The sequence below is a fragment of the Apodemus sylvaticus genome, chromosome 1 (genome assembly GCF_947179515.1).
Source record: "Apodemus sylvaticus chromosome 1, mApoSyl1.1, whole genome shotgun sequence".
Lineage (NCBI taxonomy): Eukaryota > Metazoa > Chordata > Mammalia > Rodentia > Muridae > Apodemus > Apodemus sylvaticus.
Window position 1 is genome coordinate 54,543,647 of NC_067472.1, and position 13,575 is coordinate 54,557,221.

At 52.7% G+C, this 13,575-nt stretch overlaps 2 protein-coding genes across 4 annotated transcripts; one reads left to right on the forward strand and one right to left on the reverse strand.

Moving 5' to 3' along the window:
* Positions 1-163: 163 nt before the first annotated feature.
* Positions 164-11,240, reverse strand: Eml3 (EMAP like 3). Of its 3 annotated transcripts, XM_052190329.1 has the most exons (23): positions 10,972-11,239; positions 10,237-10,418; positions 9,958-10,129; positions 9,622-9,879; positions 9,421-9,534; positions 8,144-8,211; positions 7,869-7,992; positions 7,463-7,633; positions 7,227-7,296; positions 7,030-7,140; positions 6,324-6,419; positions 4,808-4,963; positions 4,553-4,694; positions 4,172-4,323; positions 3,967-4,092; positions 3,760-3,891; positions 2,989-3,056; positions 2,407-2,495; positions 2,238-2,335; positions 2,015-2,102; positions 1,046-1,144; positions 700-830; positions 164-616 (listed from the first exon to the last, which is right to left on the reverse strand). In XM_052190329.1, exons 3-23 carry the CDS (start codon positions 10,062-10,064, stop codon positions 413-415), a joined length of 2,604 nt encoding a protein of 867 aa, XP_052046289.1. In that variant the 5' UTR covers positions 10,065-10,129; positions 10,237-10,418; positions 10,972-11,239; the 3' UTR covers positions 164-412. The 3 variants fall into 3 exon arrangements, with proteins under 3 accessions (XP_052046289.1, XP_052046287.1, XP_052046285.1); XM_052190327.1 differs by lacking the exon at positions 10,237-10,418 and having other exon boundaries at positions 9,622-9,876; positions 10,972-11,240; XM_052190325.1 differs by lacking the exon at positions 10,237-10,418 and having other exon boundaries at positions 10,972-11,240.
* Positions 11,241-11,315: 75 nt separating this feature from the next.
* Rom1 (retinal outer segment membrane protein 1) lies at positions 11,316-13,542 on the forward strand. Its single transcript, XM_052190345.1, has 3 exons — positions 11,316-12,343; positions 12,714-12,960; positions 13,049-13,542. The coding sequence occupies exons 1-3, from the start codon at positions 11,754-11,756 to the stop codon at positions 13,265-13,267; spliced, it is 1,056 nt and encodes a 351-aa protein (XP_052046305.1). The 5' UTR covers positions 11,316-11,753; the 3' UTR covers positions 13,268-13,542.
* The last annotated feature ends 33 nt before the right edge of the window (positions 13,543-13,575 follow it).

The window sequence follows — 13,575 nt, forward strand, 5'->3', positions numbered from 1 at the left end:
CCCGCGCGCGCCCTCACTCTTCTTGAGGTTATTTGCAAGCCGCTTTGCCTGTTATTTGCATATTTGCTCTGAACTCCCTTTTCTCTTCCCGCCCTGCACTTTTTTCTTTCATCCTAACACAACTGGGCCCCTGAGGGACCCACCACACAAAAGCACCAGGCAGTTACTTTTTTCCTTTTATTGCCCCTCACCAGGCAGAGGGTGTCGGAGCTGGGTCACCCGGCTCAGCCAGCAAGTCTGTTTTTATCTTGTGTGCAATGGGGTGGTTTGCCCCTCCAGGAAAATGAGCAATTGGGAATGTATTAAGTCAAAGAAAAAGCCAGCCCAGGAAGAGACTGTCCTTGGTCCTAGAGGTTTTAGCCAGAGTGGGGCCAGACCACAGTACCAGAGGGACAAGACCATCCTGCATCAATCACACGTCCAGGGAGGAGGCAGGGGACAGAGAGGGAGTTCTAGATGGCGTGGCAGGAGCGGGCCCAGAGCTCCCTGCCCCCAGCACTCGCCACTGAAAGATGCTAGCATCTTTGCCACCTAAGGAGACAAGGTATGAGTCGTCGTGTGTGAACCGGACACTAGTCACATGGCTGCCATGGCCTGAGTACATTCGACTTGGCGCCTAGATAAGAAAAAAAGAACAGTTGCAGAAATGGCAGGCTACCAAACCTCCCCACCTGGGCCCAGCAGTCCCCAGTGCCTCACCTTGGCTCGAGCGCACGGGTACTGAAAGAGGTGTACTTTGCAGAAGTCGTCGGCCACAGCCACCACCCGTTCATGGTGGGAGCGACAAAGGGAGTTGATGTCTGTCCCATCAGAGCCATCAGGCCACACACCTAACACAACAGGTGGCCTGAGCCAGGCTGCTACCCACAACCTAGAGCTGCAGTGTTTCAAGCTTTCAGGTTGCCACTGCACTCCAGACAATCCTTCCTGGATTGGCCACTATGATCCCCACCCTGTGGTGGCACACACCCAGTATTCTGAACCCATATGGGTTCCTCCTTGTTTCCCCAGGACCCTGAAGGGTTCCGGATCCTGGCTTGCTTACCGTAGACGTGGAAACCCAGCACACAGGTGTAGGTAGCCCACTCCCGGTCTCTGCTCTCATAGCGGTTCCTCAGCAGTTTGCAGCCTCCAGCCACATCCCCTAGGTGGAAATTGCCCTGCTCAGCAGTTATTCTCCCTCAGTTGAGATGTGAACTGATCACAGGCACGCCGTCCACTGTGAATCCCACTATATGCTTCCTCTAAGTTCTCACTGAGGTTGTGTGATTTGGACTGGCTTTAAGATAGCCCTGCATGGTGGTACACACCTTTAATTCCAGTACTAGAGGAGGACATCTCTGAGTTGGGAGACACCCTGGTCTACAAAGTGAGTTCCAGGTAACAGAGGGAACCCTATCTCAGAAACAGAGAATCTAGCCTAGACATGCCTAGAACTTTGCATTCCTGCCTCAACCTCATCAGCTTCTCCTTCCAAAATAAGGTAGCGCCTCAGTGCTTGCCATAAGAAGCTATCCCAAAGCAATGTCTTCTTAGTGCTTCATTCTATTTCCTTTGTTTTATACTCTGAGGCATGGTCTTCCTATGCAGCCTTGGCAGGCCTGGAACTCACTATATAGACCAGGCTGGCCTTGAACTCATAAAGATCGCCACCTACCTCTGCCTCCCAAGTTCAGGGATTAAAGGTATACACTACAATGCCTCGCCCATTTTTCATCTCCCTTGAGTTCTTGTTGGAAAAGATATGGTGTGAAACTCTAGTTTACCTACTTACCAGACTATTCCTATGTGTACAACTCCAACTCCATTTCCCTCCACATTCGCCCCTCTGTGTGACGCTCCTCTAATACCCTCTCCTGACTAGAAGCCTCCTATCGGCACCCACATAATCTCTTAGGAAACATCTTCAGGAGGATGACAAATGCAAAAACAACATGGGCCACATAGAGAATTCTAAGCCAGGCTGATACAAAAAAAAAAAAGTTCCCATTATCCCCATCTCCCTGCCACTCACAGTAAAGAATCTCATAATCCCCAGAATTGGACATGATGAAATTCCCATCCTTGGACCAGTCAAGGTGAGTGATAAAACTGGAGTGTCCCTGAGGAACAAGAGTCAAGATTTTGACAAGATGGCTATCGTTTCCCATCCCCAAACTATCCCTTAATGCACCAAACCCCTGCTACTGTGCCCACAGTTAACAAATCCCACCTTCCACTCCAACATCCTTACTTACCATACACCTGCCAAAGCGGCTGGACTTAGTGCCACAACTGGAAACACTATAGATGTAGATCATGTTGTCATGGGAACCAATAGCCAGGTACAACCCATCTACAAAGAAACTTATTCAGATAAAGAAGAGCCAGAGCAGGAACCAGGTGCAGGGTGGGGGTGGCTCCCACCTGGGCTGTACCGGACAACTGAGAGCTGTTCATTGCCATCAGTCACGTCAGACACAATCTCTCTGGTCTCTGTGTCCAAAACCAACCACCTGAAAGGGAGATGGGAAGGAAGCAGAAGGCAGGATGTGAGCCGGCCCCTAGGGAGGCTCTGAGCAAAGGGTCAGAGAGGCTGTGGTGTCTGGAAGGAGGCTAGGGAATGGGAAGAGGCTAAGAGCCTATAAAAGCTGAGGGACTTCTGATGCCTCCTGGGAGAGAAGTCAGAAACTGCAGACCAGGCCAACCACAGAACCGCTGTGGAGTCAGTAAGCCTGTCACTTCCCCGTTCACCACCCAGTCCACCCCTCCCAGTCCCACTGCTTCCCCATCCTGGGCTGCCACCCGTTCTGCTCTCAGACTGAAGAGTGTGGGGAAGACTTGTGACAGCAGGAGAGGGGGGACCTGGGCTATAGAAAAGCACCTGAACATGGAAAGGTGTGCTTCAACACTTTAGTTAGCCTTGGTCACCTCTTGTCCCTTCCCGTTACCAAGAACCCCTCCTAAACGTCCCTGCTTCTCTTCATAGGAGATCTGGTACCCTCTCACCTCCCTGTGTTCAGTCCTACAACCACAACTGCCCCACTTGGGTGGAAGTCAGCACATAAACCCGTCTCCTGGGGAAAAAAAAGAAGGTAAATTGAAGAAATTGTTTTTCTAAGGAGCATGTGAGATCAGGAGAGAGGCTTCGGGGGATGGGGTTGTGGAAGGGGTAGTAAAACGCACATCAAAGTATAAAGGGAAATACTAGAGAAATGAGGATTCAAACGGGGATCAGGAGGTTCGGGAAGGAAAGGGCCTGGATCAAAGTCAAAACTGAGTATGTATGTAAAGGTTAATTAAATATAAAGTTTAATAAAAGAAGATGGCTTTCTAATAAGAGACGTTGGATGGATGGACACTTTGTCATCCTAGTAACTTCCAAGGCTCCTCCCAAGGCAACCAGAGAAAAGGAAGCATGAGCATCCTGGGATAGAGCCTAGTGAGGGGTAGACACCAAAAACACCTAGCAGTGCTCCAGCTAGCAGTGCTCCAACTAGCAGTGCTCCAGCTAACAGTGCTCCAGCTAGCAGTGCTCCAGCTAGCAGTGCTCCAGCTAGCAGTGCTCCAGCTAGCAGTGCTCCAGCTGAGCGATTGCACTGCTGAACCACAATGAGGTGTGAGGCAGCAGCGCTCAGGGGTCACTCTTACCAGTCTATACAGAACTCATCTGCATAGCCTATAACACAATACAATTGACTCTCCCAGACACAGAAGGAAAGGCAATATTAGGGAGTCAGAGCAGGTGTAGCATGGTGGACTAAGGACAGCTGACTCTACCTTTAGGTCCATGCTCCAGGCCAGCGCATGGCCTTCCCCATCCCACAGGCAGAGCTGCCGGTCATGGCCACAGGTGAGGAAGCGGTTCTGGGACGGATGTGTACACAGGCCCCAGAGCTCATCAGTGTGGCCCTGCAACAGGATATAGTTACCACCGCTCTTCTCCAAACTCCCTTCCCTACTTCCCCTGGCTTTTAGCTTCCAAACCTGGATAACAGGGGAGAAGCCCTGAGCCAGATCTCCCCTCAGTAATGCATTCTTTGTGGTTCCCACCAGCAGCTCAGAGCCAAGCCCTTCAGCAATGGCCCTCACAGCTCCAAAGTGTTCTGGAATCTACAGAGTAATAACAATGTCAAAAGCATACTGACCATTTTTCTTCCCATCCCTTCCTTGACCCCAGCCCATCTCTCACCTCAGCCTCCTGGAGGGCCACCAACCCAGGCCCCCACTGTACCAGCCGTCGGTCCCGCCCACCACCACTCAGCACTGTCCCATCCCGTCGGAGACACAGGGCGAAGATGGACCCCTCATGAGCATGGGCCTGGGCCACGATTGTGTAGGTCTCTGTTGGTAAAGTCTAGGTAAGTCACGCTCTTAAGAGTTCCAGTAAGTAGGGAAAGGAGCAGCTTAGAGCATTGCTACGCAGAATAACTTCTCTACTATGTGGCTCCCCACCTTTTAGACCAGCCCCCCAGGGAGGTCATCAGTTCTCAAGGTAAAAGGAAAGCCTCTGCTCTATTCCCACAGAATTTCTGAGATACAAGCATCCTAAATGCTAGCCCTAACCACATACCTTTGGCCCCACCCCTGCCTGGGGTCTTAGAATCAGAGACACTTCGGCCCCAGGTAAGAATGTTCCCCTCAGAGTCTCCAGTGAGAATGTTTCCGTCAGGGAGGAACACAAAGCAAGGGATAAACTTGGGTTTCTTGTATTTCTGGAGAGGGCAGAGAACAGGAATCACAGGAGAGTTGGGGGTGCTGGGCGCATTCAAGTCTACAGTACTCATTCCCACTTCCCTCTCCACTACCTCACCCATCCACACCTCACCCCAAAAACACCCTGCTTCCGGGCGAGGATCCCATTCCCAGGAATCCCTGTTCCACCACTCCAGTTCCAAAAGTGGACATGAGATTTTCCACTGGTGACAATACAGCTGCTGTCACGAGGGCTGAAGCCAACTGCGAGGACTGAGTCATTTGTACTCTGAAGAAAGGAAAACACTTGGTTCAAGCACCCTAAGTCCTGAGCCCCTTCATTGCCTTTGACGCTTGCCTGCTTTCCTTCTTTCCTTCTTTCCTTCTTTCCTTCCTTCTTTCCTTCCTTCCTTCCTTCCTTCCATCCTTCCTTCCTTCCTTCCTTCCTGCCATCTCTCACCTCAGCCTCCTGGAGGGCCACCAACCCAGGTCCCCACTGTACCAGCCGTCGGTCCCACCCACCACCACTTCCTTCCTTCCTTTCTCTTATTTTTGGTTTTCCGAGACAGGGTTTCTCTTTGTGGCCCTGCTGTCCTGGAACTCACTTTGTAGACCAGGCTGGCTTCGAACTCAAGGGATCCACCTGCCTCTGCCTCAAGTGCTAGTATTATAGATGTGCACTACCACACCCTGTTTTGGTTTGTTTCTTATGACAGAGTTTCGTATACCTCTGGTTGTCCTAGAACTGCCAATGTAGCCATCTGGGGATGAACTTTGAACTCCTGATTCTCCTGCCACCTCTTCCCAAGTGCTAAGTTTATAGGTATGGACGGCAAGTGACTTTTTTGTTTTTTGATGTGCTGTCCTTTGCTGAGACAACTTACTCTATAGACCATCCTGCCTAGAACTCTCAGTGATCTTGCGTCAGCTTTTTAAGTACTGGAATCACAGTCATGAACCACTACACCCAGCACTTGACTCTTGGTTTTTGTTTTTGTTTTTGTTTTTCCTGAGACAGGGCTTCTCTGTATCGCTGGCTATCTTGGAACTCCCTCTGTAGACCAGGTTGACCTTGAACTCACAGAGGTCCACCTGCCTCTGCCTGCTAAGAGCTGGTATTAAAGGTGTGCACCACCTCTGCCCATCCCTTTCTATTTACTTCTATTGCCATATTAGGGTTGAGTTTAGGGCCTTGTGTGTGCTATGTAAGCACTATTGGGCTATCTCCTCAGGCTTCTTTCCTTCCGCTCAGTCTCCGGAGTAGCTGGGATTATAGCCTTGTGCCACCAAAGTCTACTCTAACTCAATCTGCTTCCTAACAGCTGGTCTACAAAAGCCCTGAAACCCCAAGATAATTCTTCCTTCAAGGCGCTGGCTGAAGACTAAAGGTATAGAGCAATGGTAGAATGCCCGCCTGCATAGTAAAGGCCCTAGTTTGACCCTCAATAATACAAGGGGGAGGGGAGGGAGAGCTGATCCCCTAAAAACAAATCATAGTCCCCAATGCACAGATGGAGACACGAACGCTGAGAGAACTGAGAGTCTGCCTGAATCAGAAGTGTATGGATAAGTAAACCTGGAACTGCTGTATTCTACCACTCCCACCCTAACCCAGATTCAGAAACCCTCAAGCCACCTAGGCTCCTCACCTTGATCTCAGCCAGCTTCACTCCCCGGCTACAGTCCCACACAGACAGCATGTGCTCATTGGAATCATCCACCACACAAAGAAAAGCACCTTGATCCTGAGGAGGAGACACAGCACTGTGAGTTCTGAAGGTCTGGACATGCCTGTTATTAAACAGAGATTCCAGCAACAAAATAGCCAGGCGATGGTGGCACACACCTGTAATCCCAGCACTCTGGGAGGCAGAGGCAGGCAGATTTCTGAGTTCGAGGCCAGCCTGGTCTACAGAGTAAGTTCCAGGATAGCCAGGGCTATACAGAGAAACCCTGTCTCGAAAAATCCAAATCCAAAAACAACAACAACAACAACAACAAAAGTTGACAGGTCTTTTTCTCTGGAGGACTGCCTGTGTGAGCCTATAATAACTGGTGGGTTGAGACAGAAGGATCAAAACATCCTCATCTACATACTGAGTTAGAGAGGCCAGCCAAAGATAGGTGAGACCCTGCCTCAAAAAACAGACAGCCCAGTATGGTGGAGTACATCTTTAATTCCAGCACTTGGGAGGTAGAGGCAGGTGGATCTCTGTGAGTTCAAAGCCAACCTGGTCATACTGAGCTCCAGGACAGCCAAGGCTACACATAGAGGAACCTGTCTCAAAAAACAAAAAAGACAACAAACAAACAAACAAACAAAATAAAGATCTAGAAGCTTTGTGTCCAGCTCACCGCTGCTGAAAAGGCCAAGGCCCCCACACCACGCTCAAAGGCACCCAGTCCAATCTCTTGCAGTTTTAGGAGTGTCTCCGAGTCCCAGATGTGAACCACAGGCTGCAGGGGCTAGTAGAAGAGAAGGGGTCTGAAGTGTTAAGAAAGACTGACCTGTTATCTCATCCTATCTGCTCGATAGTCTGCATTGGCATTACCTTCCCGTCCTTGTCCACTCCAGCAGTCTGTCCTGAGGCTACACGAACACCATCAGGGTGAACAGCAAGGCTAAGTAACAGGAGGAGAGCTCTAGGAAAGGGGTCTCTCTCGAGACCACCCAAGACAGGTTTTCCTTGCTTAAGAAGCAGCAAGGCAACTATCTTTGCTACCCTTCCACCCATAGCCAGACTCTCTGCCTGCCAAGCCCACCAGCCCCAGACCCCAAGACCCTCACCATCGAACGCAGTCTGTGTGACCCCGGTAATGTCTCTGGCCGCCACCTCCAGGACCCCCTGGGCCTCCCCCAGGCCGGTACAGCACCACTACACAGGCAATAAAGTAGACCACCTCCCCAGAGCGCAGCACAAATAGATTAGAGCGAGAGTCACGACCCCTGTACCCATAACTGTGTTGGGGACCATGGTCAAGGAAAGGGCCAGACGAAGGACAGGAAGAGGAAGAAGGGAGCATGAAAATGGCAAAGCTCCCCCTTGGCATTATCATCCACACTGGGCTGGGGTGGATGGTCACAGGATTCCTTGTCTCACCCCCCCCCACACACACACACAGAAAGAAACTGTAAAGAAGGAAGGGGGACCCATTGTAAGAAGGGGTGATTCCCATGGAACTGAATAGGATACACCCAGTCAAGGCTCAGGGTCTCCGGGGGTGGGCCACTGGGCAGCTCCTCAAGACTTCGGATGCCCGACGGAATGTACATGGTGATGGGGCGGCCACGAAGGAACATCTTCACGGAAATGCCTTCTACAGAGAAAGGCAGAGAAGTAAGCTTCCTTTCCCAAAGGCCAAAGCAGCCAGCCCACCATTCCTGACATTTCCCCGAAGCGGCTCCTAGGGTTTTAGCCCAAACCCTTTTCCATCATGCAAGTTTTTTCCTCCGCCTCTCTGTACATACCTAAGTTATAATTGCTCCTCCTAGATCCGGGACCCCCAGGGCTGGACAGGGGGTCTTTGTTCCCCCGGCTATTGAGAAAAGGTAAAAGTATAAGACCAGGATCAAGACCTGAGAGGGGTGGGACAAGATACTGACAGGAGGTTCCTCCCAGTCAGTCAGCCTGCTGGTGTGGGGTCACTGTCAAAGCACAGGGCTCTAGAGAGACGGGGACTTTTAGCAGAAAGAAAGAAAGAAAGAAAGAAAGAAAGAGAGAGAGAGAGAGAGAGAGAGAGAGAGAGAGAGAGAAAAGAAAGAAAAGAAAAGAAAGGAATCAAAAAGCAAGATAAGGAAAGAAAGAAAGAGGAAGAAAAGGAGAGAGAAGGCGGTATAAAGGTGAGAGAATAGAACTTGTAGCCTGTGCCCTTTCTTCTAGGCCTCTGCCGACCTTTTTATTTCCATATTTGTAAAATGAGGCCAGAATATAGACCAGCCCTGGCCTTTCAGGAATCTGAGAGGTAGGCAAAATATCCCAAAAGGAAAATGACAATTGAATTCCAGAGGTCACTGTCACTGGATGATAAGCTGGCAATAGTTCTTCAAAGAGTAGAAGGTGAGAAAGGACAAGGCTGGAGTGGACCTTTAGCTCCACTAAGACAGGGAGCCCAAACCAACAGGCTTCCTGGCACTAGCATGTTACAAGAATGGGCAGAGAAGAACTTTATAGAGAATGGGGAGCCTGACACTCTGAGGATAGCCATCTGTGAAGGATCCCCAGAGCTGCTGGATATTTTCCCAATACTCTGGAGGCCAAGAAAGGACTACCATACCTTTTAGGCCAGTCGGGCTACAAAGTGAATTCTAGGCTAGCCCAGGCTATGGTATGAGACTCTGTCTTAACTAACTACATAAAATGTCATCAGAGCTTTTAGCTCCTAGAATTTTGAAAGGTATGTTGTGATATAAAAATGTCAGCAGAACTAGAATCAGGAAAAATCAGGTTCAGAGCTTGACTCTGTGACCTGAGGTAACAGATTGCCCTCTCTGAGCCTGCTTCACCTGTGCAACAGAAAGCATGCGAGACCACCTATTCACCAAAGAATAGGGCCTGTCATTCAGGGCCTGAATGACGCGAGGAGAGTTTTAACACAGGGCCCAGAACATTCAGGAGTCCCAGGGAATGCTCTGTTTCTTTCTTCCTGTTGAGTAATGAGGTCACCTACCCCACCCAGGAATGGAGAAAGTCAAGAAGCCAGGCCTGGGGTACAGCAAGTTAAAGGAGGAAGGGAAGGCTTACCCACCTCTCTGTGCTCCCTGACCGCAATAGCAGGTTAGCTGAGGAAGCTGCCTTCCTGGAGAGTTTCTGCCTGGGCCTCTCTGAGGGGGAGGAGGAGGAGGAGGAATTTCTTCGGGGCCTAGTGGAGCAGAATGAAAAAGTGAAAAAAACCAAGCCTGCTTCCCGGACTTCCCATCCTTCCTAGCTACCACCACAGGACACCTACGTGTCAGAACGCTGAAGGGGCTGCACAGGCCTGAGGGTTCCTGGGGGGCCAGGGGAGCCTGCCCCACTGCTGCTGCTGCACCCTCCTTCAGACTGAGTCCCACTAGGTTCTTCACTGCCCCCAGGAAGAGCTGGGGGCCCATTGCTCAGGCCAGGGGGTCCAGAGGATGGCTCTATCTCCAGTTCTTCTGTTTGGGTGCCTCGGCTTACCAAGGAAGGACCACATGCGGATGGCAGTCCTGGAGGGACTGTAGTGCTGCTAGGGAGACAGCAAATTAACCTGATGCCCCGGAAGTTCCCAAGAAGGAAGAACAAGTGTGCTGGCATGTGTACCTACCTGTTCATTGTCAGAGCTGATATGCCATAGCCCTGCAGGGTTGTGGTGGGGCCATGCAGCCGCAGCAGGCGAAGAGCTTCTGCCAAGGCTGCCTTTACCAGTTCCATCTCTTCTTCCTGCACCCGAAGCCGCTGGCTCAGGGTCTGCAGGGTCTCATGAGCAGGGCCCTCACCTGGGAAAGGGGCAAGAAGCACTCAGAAAAGTGCCACTACCTGGGAGGGTGGAGGTGGCTCTGTCCTCCCACCCAACGTTACAAAGCAGCCATTCAATAGCGCTAACCCTCTCAAGCAGTGTAAAGCTTGAAAGCTCATCCAGAGAAGAGGAGATGGACGAAGATGGGAGAGGATCAAGCGCCTCCTCCCAGCAGGACAGGCAAGGAGCCTGGCAAAACTCTTCCTGCTGCTGTCTCTGCCTCCGCAAAAGCAAAGGATCGTGGAGTACCAGGGGGGAAACAGCGAACACTGCCGAGGTATGTGGGAGCCGGAGAGAGAGGCAGGAGAAGTACTGGTGAGGAACCACACAGCCCTTTGAGCCCACCAGCAAGCGCAAGTCTCTACCAAATGCAAACACAGCCAACAAGCTAGAGACACGGGAAAGTGAACTGGTCAGTAAAATCAGACTGAGAGGCCAGGGTGTAAAGAACACAATCTGGTGAGTGTATAGAATATCCGTGGAGAGCTGCTACAGTATACATCTCAAGGTAACCGTGGAAGTCAGAAATAAAAAGACCCGGAATTCCCGGGGAAGAGGCCCAGTGTGACACAGAGGTCAGGGAAACTTTGAGGGGCACAGAGAACCAAGGAGTAGAATAGCATTAAGGAAGTCCAAAATGACAGTAGCGGGTTCCTAGAAACAAGAATTGGACAACCTGAAGAACTGAGGAGGATGCTCGCGAACCTCCGGGGCGCAGGAGCACGCGAGCACGCCACCAGACAGCGGTCCAGCACTGGCGGTGCCCGTCGGGCTGGCGCTCAGGGAATCCAGGCCACGCTGCCCGCCCCGCCCCGTACTCACCGGGCCCCGCAGCCCCGTCCATCCGGCCCCCGCGTTGCTCCGAGCGGCGGCGGCGTCGGAGGCGTCTAAGCCGCGGGGGCCATGGCTGGGGAGAGGGGAAGGAAGCACTCGAGCGCGCGCGGAGGGGAGCCGTGCCACCCCTCGGGGGCGCTGTCGAGCGTGGGGGAGGGACAAGACTTGGAGGGGGCGCTGTGGAACCGCTTCTTTTACTCTCTTGGGGTGGACTCCCGGGGTGCGGTGACGGGCCGTCCGGAGCCCCTGCGCCGCAGCACAAACAGGCGCGGGACCCGGAGTCGCCAGCGAGCGCGGGAGGGGGGCGGGCCGGGAGGTGGGGGGGGCGGGCCGCCAGGTAACCCTTCCCTGTCCGGGACCCGAGGCTCAGGCTGGAGGCGGGGACACACGGCTGACCCTTCACCCCGCCAGGCTCTCGCCCGGCTTCCGGCCCGCAGGCTTCCAGGGACCTGGGAGGGGACGTAGGGCCTGAGAGCTGGGTCTCTAAGCCTGGAGCCCAGCGTACCAAACTCTCACTTCCGCGAAAGGGCAGGGCGGGGTCACGAAATGGGCCTTCAGCCCGGGGGCGGGGCCTTTCCTAAAGGGCAAGGCTAAGAAGCATCCTGAATCGGGGCTGGGTTATTAAGACTGGAGTGGAAGGATGTCCAGGGTATTGGGGTCAGGGTGGCATTAGCCCTGTTGAAGCCAGGCTGGGCTGACTCAGCATCCTGCCTACCCTAGCCAACCCCAAGCCTCGACGGGCTCCTTACTCCCTTGGGCAGAGATGGGAGATGGCGCCGGTGCTGCCCGTGGTGCTGCCCCTCCAACCCCGTATCCGTTTGGCACAGGGGATCTGGCTCCTTTCCTGGCTGCTGGCACTGGTCGGTGGCCTCACCCTCCTTTGTAGCGGGCACCTCCTGGTACAGCTGGGGCACCTTGGCACCTTCCTGGCTCCCTCTTGTTCATTCTCTGCCCTACCCCAGACTGCCCTGGCAGCGGGAGCTGTGGCTCTAGGCACGGGGCTAGGAGGTGCAGGAGCCAGCCGGGCGAGTCTAGATGCAGCTCAATACCCTCCCTGGCGAGGGGTCCTGACTCCACTGCTAGCAGTTGGCACTGCTGCAGGCGGGGGGCTGCTGACCCTTGCCCTGGGGCTAGCCCTGGCTTTACCTGTAAGTCTCCACCGGGGCCTGGAGGAGGGCCTGGAGGCTGCCTTGGCTCACTACAAGGACACAGAGGTGCCTGGACACTGTCAGGCCAAACGTCTGATGGATGAGTTGCAGCTGAGGTACCATTGCTGCGGGCGCCATGGCTACAAGGATTGGTTTGGAGTTCAATGGGTCAGTAACCGTTACCTGGACCCCAATGACCAAGACGTAGTTGAGTAAGTGATTGATTTACTTCTCTTTTTCTTTCTCCTCCTCCTTAGCCTTGAATTCCTTACCCAGACATGCAATAAACAGAGCACAGTGGCTGAGAGACTAGATTATAATTCTACTTATCAGCCCAGGGCATGTTGCCAAACCACTGTGGGCCCATTCCTCATCTGTAAAATGGAGATAACTATACCTGTCTTTATCTTCCAGACAGGCTCCTATCTTATGGAGTTGTGGAGATTAATGAATTATGCAAGCTTGGCGAGGGAAGCACTCAGTAAATGTTGTATAATCCTTTTCCTCAACTGCCCCTGCTCTCAGATGCTCCTGCAGGCCTCTAGCTGCAGCCACCTAACTATCTTGTCTATGCCTTTGCAGCCGGATCCAGAGCAACGTGGAAGGTTTATATCTGATTGATGGAGTCCCCTTCTCCTGTTGTAATCCCCACTCACCCCGGCCTTGCCTGCAAAGCCAACTCTCAGACCCCTATGCCCATCCGCTCTTCGATCCTCGGCAGCCCAACCTAAACCTCTGGGCCCAAGGGTGCCATGAAGTGCTGCTGGGATACCTGCAGGGTCTGTCAGGCACACTGGGAAGTGTTCTGGCTGTCACCTTATTGCTGCAGGTCAGTCAGCCAAGGGCCCTGACTACTGCTTTCAGCCCAGTGACCCCAAATCCACTGACAATTACCCTTTCCACTTGTGTCCCCACAGGTTCTAGTGCTCCTTGGTTTGCGGTATTTGCAGACAGCGCTGGAGGGCCTTGGAGGAATCATTGATGGGGAAGGAGAGACCCAGGGCTATCTTTTTCCTGGTGGGCTGAAAGACACCCTGAAAACTGCATGGTTACAGGGCGGGCTTGCCCACAAGCCAGCACCTGAGGAGGCCCCCCCAGATGAAGAACCTCCCAAGGAAGTTCTAGCTGAGGCCTAGAACCCTGAAGTGTGGGGGTGGGAAGGGGAAAAGATGGACAGATGTGCAAAACTTACAGTTATTTACTCAGGCTCAGGGAAGGCAAGGTTCCTGGGATTACAGGAGTTAGAGCAATCAGAGCTGGGCTGGGATGAGAAGTCCAGGTGTCCTGGAGCCCAGCGCTGCGGTGGAAACCACCGAGGGTGAAAACAGATGAAGGTGACAGGGAAGTGACAGCCAAAGGACTGGAGACTGTTTCTAGTATACAGATTCTACAATAAAGTTTGTGGACAGAAGTCACTGTGCTCGCTCTCTCTCTCTCTCTCTCT

Coding starts and splice junctions, on each gene's coding strand:
- Eml3 (XM_052190325.1), bottom strand. CDS start 10,993: ATGGACGGGGCTGCGGGGCCCG. Junction 8,212..9,420: donor CGGTCAGGGAGCACAGAGAG/GTGGGTAAGCCT, acceptor TTTTCTCAATAG/CCGGGGGAACAAAGACCCCC. Junction 4,093..4,171: donor TGGCCCTCCAGGAGGCTGAG/GTGAGAGATGGG, acceptor ATTACTCTGTAG/ATTCCAGAACACTTTGGAGC.
- Rom1 (XM_052190345.1), top strand. CDS start 11,754: ATGGCGCCGGTGCTGCCCGTGGTGCTGCCCCTCCAACCCCGTATCCGT. Junction 12,344..12,713: donor AATGACCAAGACGTAGTTGA/GTAAGTGATTGA, acceptor ATGCCTTTGCAG/CCGGATCCAGAGCAACGTGG. Junction 12,961..13,048: donor CTGTCACCTTATTGCTGCAG/GTCAGTCAGCCA, acceptor GTGTCCCCACAG/GTTCTAGTGCTCCTTGGTTT.